Source organism: Gadus morhua, chromosome 23, assembly GCF_902167405.1.
Source record: "Gadus morhua chromosome 23, gadMor3.0, whole genome shotgun sequence".
Lineage (NCBI taxonomy): Eukaryota > Metazoa > Chordata > Actinopteri > Gadiformes > Gadidae > Gadus > Gadus morhua.
Window position 1 is genome coordinate 10,717,872 of NC_044070.1, and position 23,431 is coordinate 10,741,302.

Sequence of the window (23,431 nt, forward strand, 5' to 3'; positions counted from 1 at the left end):
TAATCACACTCACACCTGGTGGTATAATATGTCACCTTTAAAATTCACTTCCGGGATGACCGTTTCGTCTGCCCTCAACGTCTTGTGCTTCGCCGATGAAAGAGGAATGGAGCGGGTTCACTTCATGTGAGCGTTCATTCGTTACGACTCATTGTCTATTCTACACATCATAAGTATCGCCACACGTCGAAGCATTCGTCAACTTTGGTGGCCTCTGCAGAGAGAAGGGTTACCTATGTCGCTGCTGAGTGAGTGGTACAGGGCAGGAGGAGGGGCCCCGAACACCCGGCCCTGCAGGGCGCTGAGGGCCGGCGCTCGGTTCTGGGCGCCTCCAAACTTTCCCCTTGCGCCAATCCGCTCGCCCCGGCGGGTCAGGATGGTGGGGCAGGATCTGTTGCTCTGGACCACCTGTAGACCACAACCACACTCTCATGAGGAGACCACCGCGGTGTGACCGTACATTACACTGTCCCGAGGAGACCACCGCGGTGTTACCGTACATTACACTGTCCTGAGGAGACCACCGCGGTGTTACTGTACATTACACTGTCCCGAGGAGACCACCGCGGTGTTACCGTACATTACACTGTCCTGAGGAGACCACCGCTGAGTTGCACAGATGTAAATGTTATACATGCACGATGATATCTACAGAACTATGTTATATGTAAGTACATTTATTTACAGAATTCATCTTAAATTTCTTCCAGTATATATATATATATACATATATACCTGAATACACTGTTCCTGTAGGACTATATAATATATGTATAGATCCATAGTTACTTACACTCTTTCTATAGGCGTTTCCAGCGTCCAGGTCATCGATGAGGATGGTGTCTCCCAGTAGATTCTTAAACACTGAGAGATTAACACTTTTTTTTTTTTCAAACAAACCAACATGGACGTGTTGAAGTCACAATGGGTGACACACCGACACCTATTGCTATTAGAAATCTTCACCATTCAGAAGCAGGTCATTAGAGAGCAGGTAGGGTTAAACAGTATGAGACAGGTCATAGGGAGCAGGTAAGGGTTAGACAGCCCAGAGACAGTTCATTCATGTGATTCATTTGATTTGGTCATCTGGCTTTCAAACAGACCGTCTCCATTTATTTCTAAGCAAAATGACGTCAGCCCAAGCCAGGGGCCACGTCGACCAGCCTACATACCTTGTTGTCTAATCTAAACTACCCTTCATATATAGCGGTCTAAAACTAAACATGGCCGTCACTTGTTCCCCAGCAGTGGAGTGATGCTTGATGTGTGCAGAGGTCCAATAGCATCACTGGTCCCAGGAGAGAATTACTCACAAACTAATGACGAACACACACACACACACACACACACACACACACACACACACACAGGGTCCCACGCACACCCCCTGGATCTGCGGTCCCCTATGTCTGGAAGCGTTTAGGGTCAGGAATGGGTGGAAGTGGCGAGAGGAAGCAGCCCAACAAGAGTAAACACTGCTGCATTCTGGGACCTCTGATGAAACGCGTTCTGGCATCGCTCAGTCAGGGGAGTTTGAATTACTCTATTAGAGCTCTGCCTTGTAACTTTGATCAAATGTCTATATATATCAGTGGAGGCTTCTCCAGTGAGGAGAGGGAGGAAGGTCCTCCTTAACATTGTTGAGAATAAAAAGGGCTGTACGCGGCCGAGCTGCGGAGCCGCGAGGAGGATTGACTTGATCTATACATTTATGTATTGTCCCTCAATCTTAATTGGCCATATATATATATATATATATATATATATATATATATATATATATATATATATATATATATATATATATATGCATTAATAAATGTATCCAGATCACCAAACCTGTCCTACGCAGAGGTGATGTTCATGCGATGTATTCATGTAGCTGATCACGATATAATAGCTTCCATAGTTAATCCTCAATGTCAGACTGATGTGAAGCCTCTGGTGTGAAGCGACCCTTGGGTCAGGATGGGATGGTGAAGTCCGGGTTACACAGTACCTTTCATGCAACTCTCTGTGTCATTGGGGTAGATGAGCAGGTCCCGGGCGAACACCGGGTTCCCGGGAGGGGTAGGGGTACGACACCCCAAGTGTGGAAGAGGCCTGAAACAAACCCAGATGTTCACAGTCTGAACCCTCGACCTCTGCACAGCGCTCCCACGAGGTGGTACCGAGACATGGAGCCACCCTGCTTCTACTGAAGTATGTGATGAATGAAACCGAGGAGCAGTAAACAGTAAAACACCTACTTTTTATCGCTTTAAATATGCAATGAAAGTATTAATAAAAGACGACAGATTATTTTCTTTAAAAACGTGCATTTCTTTTTGCCAAGGATAAAAAAATATACATTCAAATCAAAGTTTTTAGAGTCTTAGATCCCGAATCAGTTTGAAAATGTGTGTTAGTCTGCGGCATTATCAATGGTCTCAAAAGGCCTCTGGGCACAATTGAATAGACTTACCACCAATCAGAGCAAAGAAAGCTCTGCAGGCGATCTGTCTGGTCAGACACATTATGCAGGAGCAGATAAAACAGTAGCTCGCAGTTTCGTCTGATTCCCAGGCAGAAAATGTAACAAATAAGGTATTTGCCAATGACACGTATCTGCTTTTATTTACCATAACTATTTTAAATAAGCCTTTAATAAATGTATTTTGAATGTCTCTAAAAAAAAAAAAAACATGTGCGTTTTAAAAGCCATTCTCAGTAATGATAATCTGTGTATCTCCATCTCATAAGTTCTCTTTAATATAACATCTATATATTGTACATAACCAATGTGATCTCCTATACGTTCATTTATGGTTAACGATAGAGAGTGTATCACTATAGAACACGTGTTGGTTAAATCGATAAACAAAGACCCATTGATACAGGGCTATGTTTACTCCACCTAGACACAAGCCTGCACCCTGTAGTTAGGAGGGAGGGGTTAGCCACCTGTCAGTGGGGTTGACGTAGATGCTGTCCAGGGGCAGCACCTGCTGGGCTCCACCCGTCCTGTCGTACACCTGCCGCGCCGCCGCCGTCGTCACGGTGACCAGGCAGTCCATGTCCCCTTGGATGTGCCAGGAGATGACGCGGGCCGAAGCGTCGTCCTCCACCAGCGCCAGCTGACCCACCTGGAGGGGAGGAGGCGGAGCCATGAGGCTCCTCCCCCTCATGCTTTACAGTGGCAGCTAGATAGAGCACCTTTCTGGTGATTGTTCCCATGATGCATTGCGTTTCCCCTAAAGGTGAACCTAAGAATCACCGACTGAGCGACACCATAGAGAAGTCTTAATTCTTATGGTAATTACATTTTTTATGGTGGTGTTGTGATTAGGATTCAGTCTAGATAAGTGGTCCATCAACAGGAGTATTTAGCAGAACCAGAGTTATTTCGAGTGGTGGTTAACATGACCAGGGTTAGTTGTCTGGTTAGTAGGTCAGTAGCCTCACCTTGCCCAGAACGTCGCGGGCCCCTCTGTAGGGGTCTGCGATGGTGCAGGTTCTTCTGGGCTCTCCGCTGATCCTATTAAACTGGGCAATCTTCTCACTGAGGGCGGTCCTAACCTCGAGATCCTAGACGGGGATAAAATACACGTCCTGTCTCAATGGAAACCACCCAAAGATACATTGGTAGTGTATGGAGCTGATGATGGATGGCTGTTGTATTCATATATATGGCTATCATATGGTTCTTGGCTGTTATATGGAGATTATTCATGCTATCATATGGAGCTAATAGACGCTTATATATTGAGCAAATACGTGCTGTTATTTAAAGATAATAGATGCAAATATATGGAGCTAAAACATGATTATATGGCGCTAATAGATGCTATTACAAAGCGCAAATACTTAGCTATTCCATATGGACATTACATGGAGGTGTCATGTGGGTGGTATGAAAGGAGATCTTACAGATTTCGGTTGTGTCACGATGACCTTTCTCCTTGACAGCTCACTTTTAAGCTCCGTCACTTTCTTAGCGGCTTGCTGGTTTTTACCTTGACGACAACAACACTGTTCACTTATAGAAGAATGACAAACACTTTGGAGGCCCATTAGGGCTAAATGCAACACTATATACTCCTTCCAGACAGACTCCCTCCTTGCACACTACCTATATACATCACCATCACACAACGTCCACACACACACCTTCAAATACAATGATATTACACTTGCACTAACTAAACTAAAGGAAAACTAGGGTTTCATAAGGCCACACACACACACACACACACACACACACACACACACACACACACACACACACACACACACACACACACACACACACACACACACACACACACACACACACACACACACACACACACACGTCAATAAGCTATTTTGCACGTACAGGTGAGCTCCCTGCGCAGGTCCTCCAGGTTCTTGGAATATTCCTTGAATTTCACCAGATCACCGCTGAGCCGGTCTTTCTTCCTGGCCAGCTCTGACATCAGTTTCTGGTTTTCGGCATCTACACACAAGATGGACCAGCTGCTTATGGGAAAACCAAATGGCCTTGACAGCAATACAAATGCTAAAGATTAGTGGATCAAACCATTGTAGAAGCGGAAGGGGAGCAGGTAGGGAGCCAGAGTTATCCCTGGTCCTATGATCTGGAACACCAGGACATACTCGGCACCGTCAATACCCGGGCTGTTCCTGTTGATAGACAGCTTCTACACACACACACACACACACACACACACACACACACACACACGTTTATCAGTACTGGGAGGAACGCCAGCAGTAGATCCCATCAAATGGGTCTTGGGAGGGGGGCGGGGCTACTCACGCTGACGTGGGCGGTTCCATTGGTCAGCTGGAGATGGCTAGGGGCCTCTAGAGTAGGCAGCTCTTTATCTCGGTCCTCAGGGGATAGCTCCACCCTCACCTCCACCTGCCCGTCCACCTCCTGCCCCGCGGGGTTACCAAACCTGTCCTGGAAGCCCGCAAGAACCAAGGAAAGCCACTGAAAACTGGAGCGGTGCAACGTGGTATTCTTAGTTACACAACGTTAAGAACACAGCAGATCAGCAGGAACATTTTAATTGTAGGTAGAAAGTCTGTTTACAAAGTTAAAGTTGTCAATATTGTTGTGAGTCAAATTAATGTTCACGTTAAATCCTGAATTAACTCAAAATGAGATGCAGATGAGTGAGTTTACAGTGCAGGGATTGATGAGAGACGTTTCATTTCTTTCTGTTAACATGTTATCCATTCCTCATTGAATGGCCAGAACACTCCCGACCAAGCGATTCACTCAGCTCAAGGCTAAGCTAAATGTTAAGCCAAGGTCTTAATGTCAGGCTAAAGGCTCGGCTAAAAGGCAGGCCAAACGCTAAGCCATGTGTTAGGCTGAACGCTGCAGCAGGTGGACCCACCCTGATCCTCAGGCTCAGGTCCTTCACCAGGACTCTGCTGTCTGGCGCCTCGACGTTGGAGACGATCGGGGTGGTGGGCTGGCTGTCAGGGGCCAGCTTGATCGGTTCGTTGGGCACCACGTCTAGCACATACTGAGGAGGCGGAGGGGCAGGAGGAGGAGTCAAGTCAAGCCAATTGTATTTGCACAGCCCTTTATCACAGTTACAGTCCCAATTAGCTTTAAGGTCATATATTGATGACACCCCTAAACCCTGCATGAAAGAAACTCCCTTCTAAAGCAAGGAAGAAACCTCTCTCTACATCTGGATGGCAAGGTGTGCAACGAGTGTCATCGTTGACATACACAATTGTACATTTTAAGTACAATTTTAACCATTGGATTTGTGTTGTCCATGGTGAGGCAATGAGCATGTGTTCTGATTGCTGACATCCCTCATCCACTCCAAAGCAGATGTTGAAGAAGTGATTTCTCTACGCGAGGAACGTTCATATGTCGTTCACACCTATGTGATCTGCAATTTTCTATTGACCTCTTCCAAACCATTTATTCGGATTAGCTTCATGTTACCTCTATCCTGCATTAAACACCTATTGCCTGGTGCCTAGGGATGGGGGAAGAATCGAATTTCGACCTCGATTTTGGCGTGAAACGATCACAAAGCTAATATAATATAGTTTTCGATTTTTTTAAATTTATATTTTTTATTAAATGTTTTATAGCTGGATATCTGTACATTATTTTAGATTTGAATATTTTTCTTTTTGACCATTTTGGGAATTTTTTTAAAGCGAAATTTCAAAGTTCTCAGTTGCATTTTACAACTGAGAACATTACACAAGTTACATTATGTTTTCAAACTCAAAAATAATAGTTTGAAAAACGTGATTTCAATTATTACCAAAATAATCGTTATTATGATTTTTTCCCCATAATCGAGCAGCCTTACTTGTGCCTATTGGTTAGATGTATATCGGTATGTCAAAGTGTTTTCCCTTCATTAGGCTTAGTGTTACAGGTTGTGCTATAATGTGTCCAGTGAAGCCCTTTGAGACTATAGCTGTGATGAACCCTAACCATAGACTTGACTCTGTACTGTTGAACTGACCTGCTTGCTCTCAAGTTTAGTCCTTCCTGACGTCAAGGAGAACTGGAGGCTGTACTTCCCTGTCTGCTCGGCTCCAGGCTTATCCCTGAAACCAATGTCATAAATCAGTACCCAAGGATGCACAGACCTTACGGACAGGAAGACAGGAACAGGAAGAAGTATTCATGGGTGTGGTACCTGAAGTAAAAGTGAAAGTCGTCCGCCTCGTTCTCCAGAGGTTTACTGCACTTGAATTGGATGGCCTGGCAGGCAGGAACCAGAAGGTAAAATAACACGCATATAGTGAGTGGTGGTGTGGAGGGTGGAGTAGGAACGGGGTGGAGGAGATGGTGGAGAAGGAGTTGGTTGTAAGGGTGGTGGGGATTGTGGTGTCGGTTGGGGGGTGATGGAGTGGATGATGCTGTGTTGGTGATGTGGGTGGTGGTGGAGTGGGTGGTAATGGTGGTTGTGATGCGGTTGAGGTGGTGATGGAGGTGGTGATGGAGGGTTAGACTGGGTGGTGGTGGTGATGGAGTTGGTGGCGTTGCTTGTGGTGTTAGTGATGATATGGCGGTTCTGCAGGTGTGGTGTGAGTGGTGATGGAGGTGTGTTGTGGGTGGTGAGGAAGGTTTTGAGTCTGTGGTGATTTGCAGGAGTTGGTGATGGGTTGTGAGGTGGTGGTGGAGGTGTGAGGTGGTGGTGGAGGTGTGAGTTGGTGGTGGAGGTGTGAGGTGATGATGGGGTCGGAGGTGGTGGTGGAGGTGTGAGGTGGTGGTGGAGGTGTGAGGTGTAACCTACCCCGCTAGGAGGGGAGGGGAGGCTGGTGGTTTCTATTCTCCATAACATCATGGAGAGAGCTGCAGGGTTCACGTTCCTGATGGGACCGCCCTCTTCTGACAGCACACTCACCGAGAACACTGCACGCACGCACACACACATTTTTTATAATCCTGAATGCTATTAATAATAATAATAATAATAATGGATTTAATTTATATAGGGCTTTTCTAGACACTCAAAGACGCTTTACAGGGAACCACCACCAGTGTGTAGCACCCACAGCCAATTACACAGGAGGATGATTAGGGGGCCAGATTTAATGAGCCTGGTTAGGCCAGAACACCGGGGAAACCCCTACTCTTTGCGATAAGTTCCCTGGGATCTTTTATGACCTCAGTGAGTCAGGAAACTCGGTTTTACGTCTCCTCTGAACGACGGCGCCTTCCACCGTACAGGGTTCCAGTTACTCTACTGGGGCATCGGGATTGATGTTAAGGCCAGAGGGAAGTGGGCCACCTATTGGCTACCACCCAACACCACCTGGTATTCCCAGGCGGTCTCCCAGCCAAGTACCAACCAGGCCCGACCATGCTTCAGACGAGATCGGGCGCGTCCATGGTGGTAAGGCCATATTATTAATCACAATAGTTATAAATAACAAGTTTGTTTGTTTAAATGTTTTTGCACGGGAATACAAATATTTTACCTCTGTCGCACCGTAACACTGGATTCTCGCCAACCAAAAATGTAAAATGTATAATTGGAAGACAATGTCCTTAAAGTACCAAAACAGCAGGTTGGCATAACCTCCACGTGGACATAGCATTCATCTGCTAACTCTGCTAGCACAGCTAATACCAGCTCACACGGCTGGAACAGCTACCACGACTGACACAGCTAACACTGGTAATATGCTAACACTGGTAAAATTCTATCACGGCTAAACCTTAACAGTCTCACCAGGGAGGGCTTCGCCTGCTAGACAGATAGTGTTGGTGTCGTAGTCAACCACGAGTCTAGCTGGTTTGCTGGGGTCCAGTACCACGGTTAGCTGGATCGAAGGGCCAGGGATGGGCCTTTGGTTGAACAGACCTCGGAACTCCAGACTGAACTCGCCCCTGGAACCAAAACGTACGAGGTCAGCATGTTAGCACAGGAGCTAGCTGAGAGCTAAACATTAGCACTACGACTACAGTACTATGTTGTACAGGCATTCATACAGTTCTTCTAAAGGACTCTGACAACTGCAGTAGTAATACAGTACTCACTTTGGTCCGGCAATGCGCTTGACGGAAAATGAGGCCTTGCCCTCCCGGTCCACGGGTTTGGACATCACAGGACACTTCACCTGCAGGGACACGCCCACTTCAGAATCACCTCGGCTAGGGGGTTTCAGGTCAGGACCAAAAGGATCGATTCTGATGCATTTGTGGCTCAGATCAGATGTGTGCTCAGCTAACTTTTTCTTAACCCATTTGTTTTGATTCCTTTAAAAAAGAAAATTTGCGGAGGAGTTGGACCGGTTAGGTCATTTTATCTCCCTTCGTTGTTTTTGTTGTTTTAATCATCCGTTGTTGTTTGGGGAGATGGTTGCAATATGAATAAAATAATGTTGATGATTATTGATTGGTGTCTTGTGACCTTTGACCTGACCTCAAGGGAGGGGGAGGAGGAGGTGAGCGCCACCACCACCCTCTTGTCGGGGGAGGGGTTCCCCCACGCATCACACAGCTGGATCAGGAAGGGGGACGGGATGCCCTGCCCGTTGAACACCTGGAGGGGCTGGACAGGTAGACAGACAGGTAGGCAGACAGATAGACGTGTAGGCAGACAGGTAGACAGAGATAGACAGGTAGACAGACAGGTAGGCCGACAGGTAGGCAGACAGGTAGACAGACAGGTAGGCAGACAGGTAGTCAGAGAGGTAGGCCAACAGGTAGACAGAGATAGACAGGTAGACAGACAGGTAGGCCGACAGGTAGGCCGACAGGTAGGCAGACAGGTAGACAGGTTGGCCGACAGGTAGGCCAACAGGTAGGCAGACAGGTAAACAGGTAGTCAGAGAGGTATGCCAACAGGTAGACAGACAGGTAGGCAGACAGGTAGGCAGACAGGTAGGCCGACAGGTAGGCAGACAGGTAGGCAGACAGGTAGGCAGACAGGTAGACAGGTAGGCCGACAGGTAGTCAGAGAGGTAGGCCAACAGGCAGACAGACAGGTAGGCAGACAGGTAGACGGAAAGATAGACAAACAGGTAGACAGACATCTTGTCATTGGTTTAAGTTCACTTTTTTGCATAAATGCAAAGCTGGGTAGTGTGTGGCCACTTGTTAACTAGTCATTTACTAGCTCACATGACTAGCAAACAAGATGGCACGTTACCAGTTGCGGTCCGCTGAGCAGCTGTAGCGTGGCGGGGGGGCCGGCGGTCAGCATGACCTTGACCCGACCCGTGAACCTCCTGAGGGTAAAGGTCAGCTCCCGGGGTCCGGGTTGTCCGGGACTGAACCTCACGCCTCTCACCACCACGTCCTTACTGCTCTCCTGGTCACACACAGCAACACGTCAACCAGGACTGACTACCCCAGGAACAATTAACCCACCAAAGACTTACTAACCCAGGACTTACCTGCCAATGACTAACATACCCTGAACTAAAAAACCCAGGAATCACTAAACCAATTAGGACTAACTCACCTATACTGGACTAACTGACCAACCCCATACTAACTAACTCACACAGGACTAACTGTCCCAGGACTTACCAACTCACCCAGGACTAACTGAACCACCATGGACTAACTAACCTACCCAGGATTAACTAACCATGGACTGACTAACTAACCCTAATCCAATTACCAGTATTCCCTTTTTTGGAAGGCAATAGTCAAGTAGTTCATGAACTAATCAGAGGCAACCTGATTATTATCATGTTAGCCTGACCTGGTCTGTGTTCCAATACCCGTACTGTCCGTACTTACTAGCCAAAATTTGAGTACGTCGTACGTTCCAATTCAGATCCGGCGAAAATAAGTATACATCAAGGACCCGGATGCCGTACTCAAAATGGGCTAATCGTGAAGTGTGGATCGAAGGACACTCCCCGTACTCAACGGCAGCCATCTTAGCTACGTAGCGGAAGAGGCGGAGCCAGGCTGAGCCAAAGTCGGCGCATTTTCCACATAGCCTGCATTAATAGAGTCATTTTGTAGTTTTTATAGCGGCTAGGTGTAAAGAGTTCCCCGTTCAAAGCGGGATGTTTATTGCAGGGGAGGAGCCACGGCGGCAGTCGTGATCGGCATTTCCAGTAAGTGCACCACAGAGTACTCGATTTGGAACAGCACTCACATCTGAAAAATGAGCGTACTCAAGTGAGTACGGATATTGCAGATAGTGTACTTCCTTTAAGTATACTCATGGAAGTACGGGTATTGGAACACGGCACTGGTCTGGTTGGTCCTGAAGGTTTACTCTAACCTCCACATGAGGCGTGTTTGTTTGTCTGGTACCTGAGACTTACTTCATTCTAAGTCTAGTAGAGGTGCGTTTAATTGGTACCAAAGGTTAACAGTTACCTCATGCAGTGTCAACAATTTGGCATTTTGTCATTTCACCTGCCAGAATCAAAAATATCATTAAGCCAATGATCTATTTTAAGATGTAACCCAAATTTATCTTTACCTCCAAATAGTCTAAATTATCTACCAGTGAAGGTGCGTTTGTTGCGCCACATACGCGCTATACGCGCGTAAAATGTTGCTTAATACGCGTAATACGCGTGTAAACCAATGGTTCCCTATGGAAAAAATGGCGATTTCATACGCGAAGTACGCGAGATACGCGTCTGGTGTGGCCGCACCTTTAAGGTTACTATAAAATCTAGTGAGGGGGCATTTGTTTGACGGCTAAAAGGTTACTTATATAGTCCATTGAGGGTGCGTTTCTTTGACGTCTAAAGGTTACTATAAAGTCCAGTGAGGGGGCATTTGTTTGACGTCTAAAAAGTTACTTATATAGTCCATTGAGGGTGCGTTTGTTTGACGTCTAAAGGTTACTATGAAGTCCAGTGAGGGTGTGTCTGCACAACGTTCAGACCTGCCACAATACGGTCAGGGAGGTGGAGTCCAGTTCTACCCCCTCGACCTTGATGGCATCCACACACTGTGGGGTCAGCTTCTGGGTCACGTTCCCGTACTGATCCAGCAGCTCCAGATCTACGGGACATAGCACTTGATTCAGTAATGTAGTCATTTTTCATTTAGGTTCATATAAGCAGTATTTATCATTTCATCTCTTGATGTTTACGCAGGGCATACTTCAGAGAAATAATTGTCAATCATTGTTTGTTTTTCTAAATTAATTCGTGCCAAATTTGGTTTACAGTTATTACAGGTTGTGTACACAGACTTGGATATAAGAAGTGCTTATAAGAACAAGAAAGAATTTAGAAATGTACAGAGCAGTTTGCCTCTGATTTGTCACAGATGGTGAACATGTCGTTAGAGGTGTGGTTGCTACTCACGGATGTCCCCAGTTAGGACTTCGCCCATCGTCACTGAGGAGTGCTCCAGCGTGACTTTGAGCTCAGATGGGACGTCCGGACATGGCCTGCGAAACAACATCAGACCCCTGCACGTTCAACACACTCCACATCTCAACAAAGGATACGCTATCAAAATGTGTGTGTTTCGCAGAGACAAAAAGGCAGTTTGCAACCAAATGTAAGACACTGGTGCATTGGACTTATAGGTAAAGTGAGGGAAGGAGGTGAGGTTCTGCCACTACGGTGAAGCCGGTTAGGGGAGGAGGTGAGGGAAGGAGGAGAGGGTCTTACACTAGGATGAAGGAGGCGTCCACCGAGGCTCTTTGGTCCTTGTAGGAGATCTGGTAAAAGGGTTTGTTCGTAACCTGTGTGGGGACCTGGATGTGGGGAAGCTTTCCTCTGGCCAGGTCCTCCAAGTTGACCTCCGCCAACCAGTTCACCTGCCACACGACCACGGGAAAAATCCAAGATCTCACCCACTTGGCCCAACCTTTTTTGGTAAGTCAACACACTGGACATCTTTGACTACGGTTACTTCTTACAAACATTGTTTCAACCCAACCAACATCGGCCAATGGTATCAATGTTTATGTAAGTGAACATACACGCATTGCTTAAGTGATAAGTAGTAGAAGTCCAATAAGTGATTAGTAGTGGTTCACTAAGTTATTAATAGTAGTTCACTGTAATCTACAAATCATCAGACATTTGTCTTCGACTGGCCACTTTAGGAATACATTTATTCAAATTCCCTTCCAATAGCTTCTTTCGATTGTTTCTCTTGGTGCAACTCTGCCCCTATGACGCTTTTGGGACCTAAACCCTGACCTTCATGCTGCGGGCGGTGTGCTGGTCGAGGGGCAGAAGTCGCTGTCCCTCGTCATAGAGCCGGTAGTGGAGGTTCTCCAGCAGGTCCCCGGCCTTCCACTCCACCTGCTCCTCGTTCCTCAGCACCGAGTCGAGTCCCCCAGCGTCCTGGAAGTACACCTCTAGCCTGCTCACCCGCGTGCTGGGCACCACGATCAGCTCCTTCCACACCGCGCTCACCTGCTTCTGGCTCTGGGAACACCGCCCGCAAGAACCACAAGCACATCGATTATTAAAGGGGACCTATTATGCTTTTCGACTTTTATGACCTATAAACGTTGTTATACTGATTGATAGTCATGTTTAACCATACACAAAAAACAATGTCGATTTTCGGGAAACTCTTCCTCTCATCTGGGAGCTTTCAGCCTTCTCTGTCAATGCTCGGTTTCGTCCTTCTCCGCCCCCTCGCCCCCCTCCTGCCAACCCAACTCCGTTGTGATAGGTTACCTTCCTTGAAACGCGCGCGCGGGCAGATTTGACCAGGCATATGGGGGCGCGGCAGGAGTGCCTCTACGTAGATGATTTCCCGGGAATGTGAACAAGTGAATCGCAAACGTTGTTCCGAGTGTTTAGCGCTCTGCACAGCCACCCCAGACTGTCAGCAGGGAATACGTCGAAATGCATGTACGTCATTATTTGACACTTTAGTATGGTTAAACATGACTATCAATCATTATAACAATGTTTATAGGTCATAAAAGTCGAAAAAGCATAATAGGTCCCCTTTAAGGAAACACTTAACTCAACACTAGTCAACTGTTTTGGAATAACTTATCTTGATTGTCCTTGATTTTAAGCAGTACGGTGGTGGTTTGAATACAATGCGCCTTTATTAACAAACTTTACTAAAATCAGGCCATTTACTTACTCAGATGTCTCAAGTCTACATAGGGGCGAGATACCTGCTTCTTAATGACATGCCTCTTCAATTCAATTTAGGTCGCTTTGGATAAAAGTGCCAAACTATTATAATGTTAATATTGACTAAATGTGTAAGATACATAAAACTGTGAGTAACCAAACACATGACAGCATCATAGCTTACCTGCAGGTCAAACTTAGCCTTGACAACCCTTTGCTGTTCGTTCAGGTTCCTCGCAGTGATTGGCTTAGTGATCAGTTGCCCCGCCCCCGTGGTACTGCAGTCCACAGAAATGGGTGTGTGCTGTGGCACCTGGGGATCACAAGGGGAGGAGGTTCAGAGAAACTAGCATGTAGTTCATCCAACGGCCTTAAGGTGGTTTACGGTAGAGACTAGCATGTATTTCCTCTAACGGCCTCTAGGCGGTTCAAGGTAGAGACTAGCATGTAGTTCCTTTAACGGCCCCTAGGTGGTTCACGGTAAAGACTAGCATGTCGTTCCTTCAAAGGCCTTACAGTAGTAACTGTTTGAACAGAATATCTATATATGACACTGAAAACTGTATGAATAATAGAACATGTCTTTATATTAAAGAGGTAACTGTATGACAATAAAATATGTATATATATTACAGTGAGAACAGAATGTTTTGGCTACATTTGTATTTGACAGATATTGGAGAAACTAGACTTCCCAGGAATGTGATTCTCTCCTTTCAGTAAGAGTCAGTGTTCATTATTATTTATGACATTCAATACTTGCCAATAAATATTGGCCAGACTTTTATGATAATGTAGTCGATTGCTATTTGTGTGTTAAAGTGCCTCGGTCTGTGTCTATCTTAAATAACTAGGTAGTAATCTGAACTAGTGACAAAGAAGAGCAACACCAGAACACGGTTTCCCTCCTCAGGATGCACAACAGACTAACTTCCTAACCACAGAATCCTTCTGCGTTACGAAAGCGAGGCCTCTCCTTACTTTATGAGCTTAGAGAGTTGGATGCATAATGTTTCACTAGCATAGCAATTCCTCCCCCAGCTGCACTGAACCTTGGCCACGGAGAGCACTGAAATCTCTGTGGCCCGTCCAAGTATGAGCTCAGACCCCTTCTCTACGAGGAGCTCTGGCCGGACGGTCCGAATGTGATCCTTCTCAGGGAAACTGTTCGTGAGTCCTCAACACGAGGGCTGTGTATGACGCAACGCACTGGGACTTGGTTCTAGTACACTGACAAGCATGCTATCTGCCTATGGTAGGTCACCAGTAGACATTGACCACCAATAGAATAGACTTCAATAGAAGTCACACTAGACAACCAGTAGAATAAACAGCAACAGTGCACTGATGTGGTCCCATCAAAACATTTGTATTAATCCAGCAGATCAGTGTAGGAAGAAGGATAGGTTAGAGGGGTCAGCGTGTTCAGTTTACAGCCATAAAGATTCTGCCTATCATCAGCATGTTCACAGCCTACCTGAAGGCATCTGATAGCAAGACAGCCTCTGCTCCTTAATGACCTGTCTCTGTACTGTCTAACCCCTACCTGCTCCTTAATGACCTGTCTCTGTACTGTCTAACCCCGACCTGCTCCTTAATGACCTGTCTCTGTACTGTCTTAACCCTACCTGCTCCTGAATGACCTGTCTCTGTACTGTCTAACCCCGACCTCCTCCTTAATGACCTGTCTCTGTACTGTCTTAACCCTACCTGCTCCTTAATGACCTGTCCCCGTACTGTCTAACCCCTACCTGCTCCTGAATGACCCGTCTCTGTACTGTCTATCCCCTACCTGCTCCTGAATGACCCATCTCTGTACTTTCCAACCACTAACTGCTCCTTGATTGCATGGATCTAAATTCACTGTAAGTTACTGTAAGTCAGTTACCAATGACATACAGTACATTTAACTGTAAGTCATGGGTAAAAGCGAGCGGTACATGACTGAACACTATGGCCACCAGTAGGGTGCAACTAAGCGCCCTACCCGGCAGTAGACGACCAGTTTGGGCTGGGCCGTGATGTTCCCCGCCTCATCGAGGACCTTGATGTTGAAGGTCATAGGGTTTCCATTCTCCACAGTGAAGGTTTCCTTTTCCGATGTGACGTCGAGTGAGTGGGGATCGCCTGGGGGAAACAAACAGGAACCCCTGAATAATAATGATGACCGCAACTGATTCACAACGAGGCCTTGTTTCCATTTAGAAACACACAAACAAACAGTCAGCATGGAGGATTATTGGTGCTTCTGATGTCATTCTTCAGTATTTGAGTTAGTGTGCCATCAAATGAAAAAGCACAGCCCACTCTGCCAACATCTGGGAGTTGTCTGCAGGCCTCCCAGGGTCCGTCCCCGCCTCCATAAATATCATGTTTATTTTCACGTAAAAAATCCCCCTCCCACCCCGCAGCCCCCAAGCTGGGAGGGCTTTTTGATTATCATTACGACAACAATTTGGCATCCCCCATAACTCCTAGCCAGCGATAGAAAGGACGTTATCCTGTATCTGCACTCTTGGTGAATTCACATTTCTGTACTGATCCCAGGGGGGAATCTCTCTGTTACTAATTAAAAATAAAATAAAATAAAAAGACGGTGAGGTCATCATAATGACCACTCAGATGGACGGGGTGGTGGTGATGTCATACCAGGAAGTAGGCTGATCTTGATGGTCTGTGAGCTGGACTCCAGGCCCGGCAGCACCACATTCAGGTCCTGGGCCTGAGGGGCGAGACCACTCACGTTAGGAAGGAAAACCAACACTGCCACTTTGAGGAAACCATGACAACTGGTGGGGAGATGGAACGCAGAACTAAAAAAATATTGCATGGAGTTGTCATGGTTTCCAAAAGTCTACCCAACAAACCAACACGGCCACGAGGTGAAAAACCGTGTGATCAAAAGCTACTTCTATGTGCTCTGTAGTTGTGTGTCACAATGTGTGTGAGAGTGTGTGTGTTGTGGGTCCCTACCTTGCAGTGGTAGTTGGGAACACTGCCGCTCACTTTGACCCCCTGAATGGTGAACTGGGTCCCGCTGGAGCTGGTTGTCTCATAACTCACAATCAGATTGCTGGACAATGAAGCACAGAACATCTGGATGAATATACTGGAGGGCGGTGCTTCGTCTGTCATACAGCAGCTGTATCATCATCTCCTTCATGCCACAGGATGATGGCTGAGGTTGGACACAAGGAAACGGCGCTCGTCCCAGAGAAAGAAACTCCAGGGAATGACCACACTAAACTCCCAGCATTACAGTGTCAGATGAGTCTGCAGGTGGATGACCACCCTAAACTCCCAGTGTTACAGTGTCAGATGAGTCTGGAGGTGGATGACCACCCTAAACTCCCAGTGTTACAGTGTCAGATGAGTCTGGAGGATGACCACCCTAAACTCCCAGTGTTACAGTGTCAGATGAGTCTGGTGGATGACCACCCTAAACTCCCAGTGTTACAGTGTCAGACGAGTCTGGAGGTGGATGAACACCCTAAACTCCCAGTGTTACGGTGTCAGACGAGTCTGGAGGTGGATGACCACCCTAAACTCCCAGTGTTACAGTGTCAGACGAGTCTGGAGGATGACCACCCTAAACTCCCAGTGTTACAGTGTCAGACGAGTCTGGAGGTGGATGAACACCCTAAACTCCCAGTGTTACGGTGTCAGATGAGTCTGGAGGTGGATGACCACCCTAAACTCCCAGTGTTACAGTGTCAGACGAGTCTGGAGGATGACCGCACCAAACTCCCACCTATGTTTCATGAATAAACTGTAAATACTGGTCAATATACACAGCAGGGTAAAACAACCATAGGAACAACACAGACAAAAACACCAACCAAACCCATATTTATACTGCCCATTGCACTGTTCTCTGTGGCCGCAGCATTGACCAGCATTGATTTTGGCGGCCATACCACCATGACCACGCCCGATCTCGGAAGCTAAGCATGGTCGGGCCTGGCTAGTACTTGGATGGGAGACCGCCTGGGAATACCAGGTGCTGTAAGTGGTGTTGGGTGGTAGCCAATAGGTGGCCCACTTCCCTCTGTCCTTAACATCAATCCCGATGCCCCAGGGCAGTGACGGGGACACTGTGCTGTGGAAGGCGCCGTCTTTTGGAGGAGACGTAAAACCGAGGTCCTGACTCATGACGCACTGAGGTCATAAAAGATCCCAGGGCACTTATCGCAAAGAGTAGGGGTTTCCCCGGTGTTCTGGCCTAACCAGGCTCATTCAATCTGGCCCCCCAATCATCCTCCTGTATAATTGGCTGACTCATTAATTCCCACACACGTTCTGGCGCCGACTGGCTGCCGGGGGGGGGGGATTTTGCGATTGCTCATTTAACAATATGTAAAATAATAATAAAACTAATAGTGTATAATAATAGCGGAGTGAGACGAGGAGGCCTGACGGGGGTGGGGGGGGGGGGGGGGGGGGGGGTAGTGTATACCCGCGCACCTTTGGCATGTATGCGCGCTTGTCTGTTTGCGTGTGCGAACGAGAATGACAGGGAGAAAGAGAGTTAGGCGGAGATGAAAGAAGTGAACGATATTTATATTTCAAAAATCGCACATAAAAAAAAAAGAAAGGTAAAAGCTGAATAAATGTGTGGCTCTCGTGTTGTTTCTCTGGCGCTGCGCCACACATTGGTCTATGTATGGGAAACACTGGTCATTGAAAAGCGCTATACACAATAAATGAATTATTATTATTAATTATTATTATTATTGGTCCCATTGGAGAACACGACCAGCAGAGGGCGTACGGACTCTGTTCCCCTTCATTAGTATGCCTCCCTGTACAACCATTTACATCAGTGTCACACACACACACCGGCATGAGAGCTCTGGGGCGAGGAGTGGAGGGGCCGGGGCCGGGTGATCAAAGGCGTCCAGCAGCGTCAGAACCATGTCGTAGGCCACGCCCACTCGGAGGGTGGAGGGAAACGCTGCTTCCACCACGAAACGCTCCGCCTTGCCCTCTAAGAGAGAGAGAAGAGAGGAGAAGAGAGAGAGAGAGAGAGAGAGAGAGAGAGAGAGAGAGAGAGAGAGAGAGAGAGAGAGAGAGAGAGAGAGAGAGAGAGAGAGAGAGAGAGAGAGAGAGAGAGAGAGAGAGAGAGAGAGAGAGAGAGAGAGAGAGAGTCAGTCACAGGAAGAATTACAGCATGAACAAGCATGACAGCAAGTGCACCCAGAGGACCAGTGGAAGGGGGAGGAGTTCTGCTGAGGGGGCTCAGCTCGGCCCTGAGGAAGATGAAGACACAGATGAAGGTTAAGACAGGGGAACCTCCTGACCTGTGATGGTGAGCTTGAGCTGGTGGCTGGGGAGCGTTTTCCCCCCAAACATCTTGGTGTCGTTCAACATGGTATTCAGCTCCAGGGTGTACTGCCCAAGCTGGGTCAGGGTCTCTGTACCGGGGGGGGGGGGGGGGGGGGGGGGGGACATCGCCATGGTGAAACATAAAGGACGTCACCATGGTGACGGACCCATGAACAATAGTTGTGTCTTCAAGCTGTTTAAAGGATCCTACTGCACCACTAGGCGTGAGGTTGATCAGCCCAGCATCCACCTTCTGGTGACCATATGACGGCTCAATCAGTCTATGAGCCTACCCCGTGGACTGTACCGCATGATGGTGGGGGGACACTTTCAGCACCAGGGGTGCTAAAAGGGAGCTAGAAGCTAAAAGTCTATAGACGAGAGCAGACGTACCCATTGCCTTGAACCAGAAGGACCATTTGGGTGAATATTGGGCAGTGTGGGTTTGGATCTCCTGGGCTCCGTTAGGACCTGTCAAAAACAGCAATGGCACATGCAAATATAGGAAATACACAAGCTGGTCTAATATTCCCAGCAGGAGAACACCTTTTTCGAACGGCGAATGTGTTGATACACAGAAAAGGTCTAGTATCGTAGCATCTCACCATGACAGACCAATTGCAGCTCCATCACCAGTTTCCTCGCTCCATGGTTGGACGGCGGCATCCTGGCGATTTCCTCTCCCTTCTTGTTCAAGATGGACACCTTCAGCGGCCCTGGAGGTGACATCACGCGGTAGTACCGTGCATAGGCGGGGATGGAGGATAGCGTGGTGTTGGGGTGTTCCAAGCCCAAATGTACTGGGTTTGATGCTGACTGTCTGCAGTCTACCTGTAGGCATCCGCAAGCAAGATGCCCCCTAGTACCGGGTACACACTGCGGTATCATTTACAAACCCTTGCTTTTTGGCCTTAATCAATCAGTTGACAGCCAAACGAATGGAGGAGCTACCATGTTCGTCAGAGGACGAGGGGGTCTGTACCTAATCGGGCGCCTGCGTGCATCACTGCATTTTCAGACAATGCGTTCCCTTCAGGCCAAACCAATTGGAGCTTGTCTGGCATCCTGGAACCATAGAACAGAGCAGACAAGACGATGGGGGGAAAGGTTATCAGTAGGCACTTCTCTCTGTAAATAACGACATGTACTACTTAGAAACCCCTAGTTCCTGTGGATCTCTACAAGCCGAATAACACTGCCAGGGTAACAACTTTAGGATAAAAGCTTCCTTTATGCTGCATTTAATTATGATTACTACCATGTCTCTAATTAGCTGTCTAGCCTAGCTGGCCGGAGTGTTGTCTATGATGATTAATAGTAACAAAGTATTACGGCCCGATTCCACCGGACGCGTTACGGCCGCGTTACTCAATCAATCAAAGGGTATCAGAGGGTCGGCAACATGGACGACGAGAGACTCGTTGTTGAAGTTCAGCAACATGAAGTCATTTATGCACCAAATCATCCTTTTTATAAGGACAATCGCCGGAAGGACGAAGCGTGGCATTTAATTACAGTAGTTTTGGGAGTGGGAGGTGAGTACATTAGGTTTAGGATTATCGCGTGATCTCGTGATCTCGCGTGAATACGGCTGGCTCGCAAGGCAGCGCTCCGCTGCCATAACGTGCCCGGTGGAAATGCACGCAGGGCAGAAGTCGCAGCCGTTCCGTGCCGCAGCCGTAACGCGGCCGTAACGCGTCCGGTGGAATCCCGGCGTTAGCAAGCCAACCCTCTCACTTGACCAGCATGTTGTCCTTATGTATTAATACTACAGTAAACACTCACTTGTTCATCTCAGTGTCAATGAATTTCTGGATGCTGGCATTGGTGGCGGTTCTGTCGATCTTGGATATGAGGAAGGTCCTGCACTCGTCGTAAACCTCTTTGGGTTCCTGCAGAGACGAACACACCATGACAGAGCTCAGTGACCGCTTGAGGCTCCCATCGGCGGGAAAATGACTCGACCCTGCCCCTTGCACTTAATGACCAAACGAGACCTGGGATGTTTCCGCTGCCTTATCCTCCCCTATGGAGATGTCTGCCAGAGGAGCCGAGGGCATCACATTCTGTCAATGATTTTTTAACAAAATGAAGAAGCACACCTTTTTAGTTTTTACCATTTTGAAGGTGCTGTAGGTAACTGAGTTTGATCTGATTCTAGTGGACAGCTCTTGCCTCTGTAAGAGTATTTTAGACTGCTTATTTATTATCACTCTTCCCTGATTGGTTTTTGGGAATCTATCCTTTTCTGTCAATGAAAGGTGCGCCGAATGCAACACTTTTTTTCTTTACTTTTCTGCTCTTAAATCTTACCTACAGCACATTTAAGGTGTCATTATCTTTGTGTCATTCTCCCTCAGAAATGTATCTCTGTGTCTCAGACTCAAACTCATGTCTTGTCTTGTTCGCGTGTTGTTTTACATGTCAAGCGTGAAAAGTGCTTTACGAACAGAGTCTGCTTGAAGTTTGTCCATTTAGTGCTTCCTCACCAGGGAGATCTCCACCTTCCCATTGGTGGCGTAGATGTCACTGTCATGGTCCCCGTAGAGCAGGAACTGAACGATGTAACCGTACATGATTGGCTGGGTCCTAAGGGACTTGACCTATCAGGAAGACACCAAGGACACGTGGTTATGCGTGAGAAGACTCATATTTTCCTTCATATAAAACGTAGATGAATGTGTGAAGACTCTCCCCTTTATACGGTCACACAGCATTGTGATCGTCTTTTTGGAGTACACGTCCCACTTTGTCCAATGCTTTACTGTACGGACAGCGATTTACAATGTTTCTCTTTCTTCTGAAAAATGTACCTATTGTAAGTCGCTTTGGATAAAAGCGTCTGCTAAATGAACTAAATTAAAATATTCCTTTCTATTAAGTTGTTTGACTTTTTCCTTATTGTTGTTACTTTTTTACCACGCCTCAATATAATTTTGGCGACATTTTGATGGACAATAAAGAAAGTTGAACGTGACTCCGACCAGCTGTCCCGTTTTGAAGGTCTTGTTGTCCCACTCAATGGAGGAAAAGGTGGCCCAGGGGTACTGCATCTTCTTGCTCTGCATCTCGGCCCGGGTAATGGTTTCCTTGAAGCCCACAAAGTGAACCTGCTTGTCCAGGCGCTCGTGGCAGCCAGTCAGCCACTGGCTGAACTCCCGCTTGATCTGAACCCGCTGCTCCTGAGCACAGAGACAGAGACCCCCATCAACACACGCCAAACCATTTGTCTGTGGTCAGTCTTTTCATTGTATGCAGTTACTAACGCTTCAATTCCTATTACTACTTCCCGCTATGGCACCTAAATAACCTGTGTGTGAGATCAATAGATTACCATGTTATCTTACCATAAGTGAATTGTATGCTATATTTTATATTTAAAATGTCCTCCGATTGGTCGAAACCCGGCCGGCTGGGTCGGGTTTTAACAAAATGCAACGACAAAACAATTCTTCTGTTGGTCCCATGCAGCAGTGTTTGTAGGCCAAAACAACCACTGTTGATGACGGAAAATGGTAATCATTTTGAATTGACGGACAAAGCGTGGCACGGTGGCCCCTTACCTGTCCGTTGACGATGCGTGTGAAGATGGTGTCATTCTTCTGCAGCTGCAGCTCCAGGTCGATGAAGGTCAGCTTGTTGGTGCTGACCTGGAAACGGTCGTTTGCAAACAGAACCCCAGACAAGCGGCTGTAGCACTCCAGGGGCACGGTGGATTGTTTACCGGGCCGCTTGCACCACTCAAACCTGCAGAAAACACCAAGGAAACACAGTTATTATGTATCTTGGTGTTTAAAGTACCAATAACGACAGTTATAACTATCTAAAATAACAAGAAACCACAGTTATAACTATCTGAAGTACCAAGAAACCACAGTTATAACTATTTAAACTACCAGAAAACCATTATAGTTATCTAAAATACCAAGAAACAAAAGTTATAACGAACAAAGATACCAAGGTACAGCATCCATATATCGTTGAAAACAGAAATCCGGTGGTATTTACTCAGAGAGAGTGGTGTATGGGATGAGTCTTCCGTTCCAGAAACATTCAAAGATGGGCCGGCGTCCGTTGGCCTGGCTCCCTGCCCCAGACTCCCCGTCCTCCAATTCATCCTCGGTAGGAGCTGGCCAATAAAAACACACATCAGCAGTTTAATGTCAATGTATCTATATAAGCTATTCCCTACTGGTAAGCCAGGGTACTGCAGATGAGCTACCAAATTATTTACAACTTTTCCCCTGTGTGTGTATGCATAACAGATGCACCGACCGATACCAGTACTCTGACTCGGGCCCGATACTGTGCTCATGTACTCGTAAAACTTCTCCGGTACAACCACCCGATTACTTTTTTTTTAAACTAGATAATTTGTATTATATGATGGCGAGCATAATAATCTATAGTAATTTCAAATGTTAAAACACAACTGTGTGTGTGTGGATGGTGTATCTTCGTCTGAGCAGCAATTCATTTACTACAATGGCGATAACAAGCCCCGCCCTTTGATAGAACTCTCGCTTAGATCTCAAAGTGTTCAAATTGCTGAAACAGTGGGTTCACTTGCCCT

General features: G+C 47.0%; 1 protein-coding gene and 1 pseudogene across 3 annotated transcripts in view; one reads left to right on the plus strand and one right to left on the minus strand.

Annotated features, from left to right (window-relative positions):
• smchd1 (structural maintenance of chromosomes flexible hinge domain containing 1) overlaps nucleotides 1-23,431 on the minus strand; it is a 32,571-nt gene that overhangs the window by 1,412 nt on the left and 7,728 nt on the right. For 2 of the 3 annotated variants that reach the window (XM_030348740.1, XM_030348741.1), the window contains 36 exons: nucleotides 22,867-22,987; nucleotides 22,422-22,605; nucleotides 21,843-22,040; nucleotides 21,348-21,461; nucleotides 20,856-20,924; nucleotides 20,644-20,750; nucleotides 19,841-19,923; nucleotides 19,464-19,574; nucleotides 19,252-19,329; nucleotides 18,834-18,947; nucleotides 18,373-18,520; nucleotides 16,507-16,606; nucleotides 16,183-16,255; nucleotides 15,521-15,660; nucleotides 13,718-13,846; nucleotides 12,631-12,861; nucleotides 12,094-12,242; nucleotides 11,782-11,867; nucleotides 11,355-11,473; nucleotides 9,642-9,803; nucleotides 8,913-9,041; nucleotides 8,528-8,607; nucleotides 8,220-8,377; nucleotides 7,278-7,396; nucleotides 6,678-6,742; nucleotides 6,501-6,585; nucleotides 5,394-5,525; nucleotides 4,805-4,951; nucleotides 4,565-4,685; nucleotides 4,361-4,480; nucleotides 3,913-3,998; nucleotides 3,448-3,570; nucleotides 2,947-3,128; nucleotides 2,003-2,106; nucleotides 794-864; nucleotides 234-408 (listed from right to left, as the gene is read on the minus strand). In XM_030348740.1, coding sequence (XP_030204600.1) covers nucleotides 234-408; nucleotides 794-864; nucleotides 2,003-2,106; nucleotides 2,947-3,128; nucleotides 3,448-3,570; nucleotides 3,913-3,998; nucleotides 4,361-4,480; nucleotides 4,565-4,685; nucleotides 4,805-4,951; nucleotides 5,394-5,525; nucleotides 6,501-6,585; nucleotides 6,678-6,742; nucleotides 7,278-7,396; nucleotides 8,220-8,377; nucleotides 8,528-8,607; nucleotides 8,913-9,041; nucleotides 9,642-9,803; nucleotides 11,355-11,473; nucleotides 11,782-11,867; nucleotides 12,094-12,242; nucleotides 12,631-12,861; nucleotides 13,718-13,846; nucleotides 15,521-15,660; nucleotides 16,183-16,255; nucleotides 16,507-16,606; nucleotides 18,373-18,520; nucleotides 18,834-18,947; nucleotides 19,252-19,329; nucleotides 19,464-19,574; nucleotides 19,841-19,923; nucleotides 20,644-20,750; nucleotides 20,856-20,924; nucleotides 21,348-21,461; nucleotides 21,843-22,040; nucleotides 22,422-22,605; nucleotides 22,867-22,987 — 4,413 coding nt within the window. The remainder of the gene's footprint in view (nucleotides 1-233; nucleotides 409-793; nucleotides 865-2,002; nucleotides 2,107-2,946; nucleotides 3,129-3,447; nucleotides 3,571-3,912; nucleotides 3,999-4,360; nucleotides 4,481-4,564; nucleotides 4,686-4,804; nucleotides 4,952-5,393; nucleotides 5,526-6,500; nucleotides 6,586-6,677; nucleotides 6,743-7,277; nucleotides 7,397-8,219; nucleotides 8,378-8,527; nucleotides 8,608-8,912; nucleotides 9,042-9,641; nucleotides 9,804-11,354; nucleotides 11,474-11,781; nucleotides 11,868-12,093; nucleotides 12,243-12,630; nucleotides 12,862-13,717; nucleotides 13,847-15,520; nucleotides 15,661-16,182; nucleotides 16,256-16,506; nucleotides 16,607-18,372; nucleotides 18,521-18,833; nucleotides 18,948-19,251; nucleotides 19,330-19,463; nucleotides 19,575-19,840; nucleotides 19,924-20,643; nucleotides 20,751-20,855; nucleotides 20,925-21,347; nucleotides 21,462-21,842; nucleotides 22,041-22,421; nucleotides 22,606-22,866; nucleotides 22,988-23,431) is intronic. The other variant, XM_030348742.1, reaches the window with a different exon arrangement.
• Nucleotides 17,437-17,545, plus strand: LOC115537850 (uncharacterized; annotated as a pseudogene).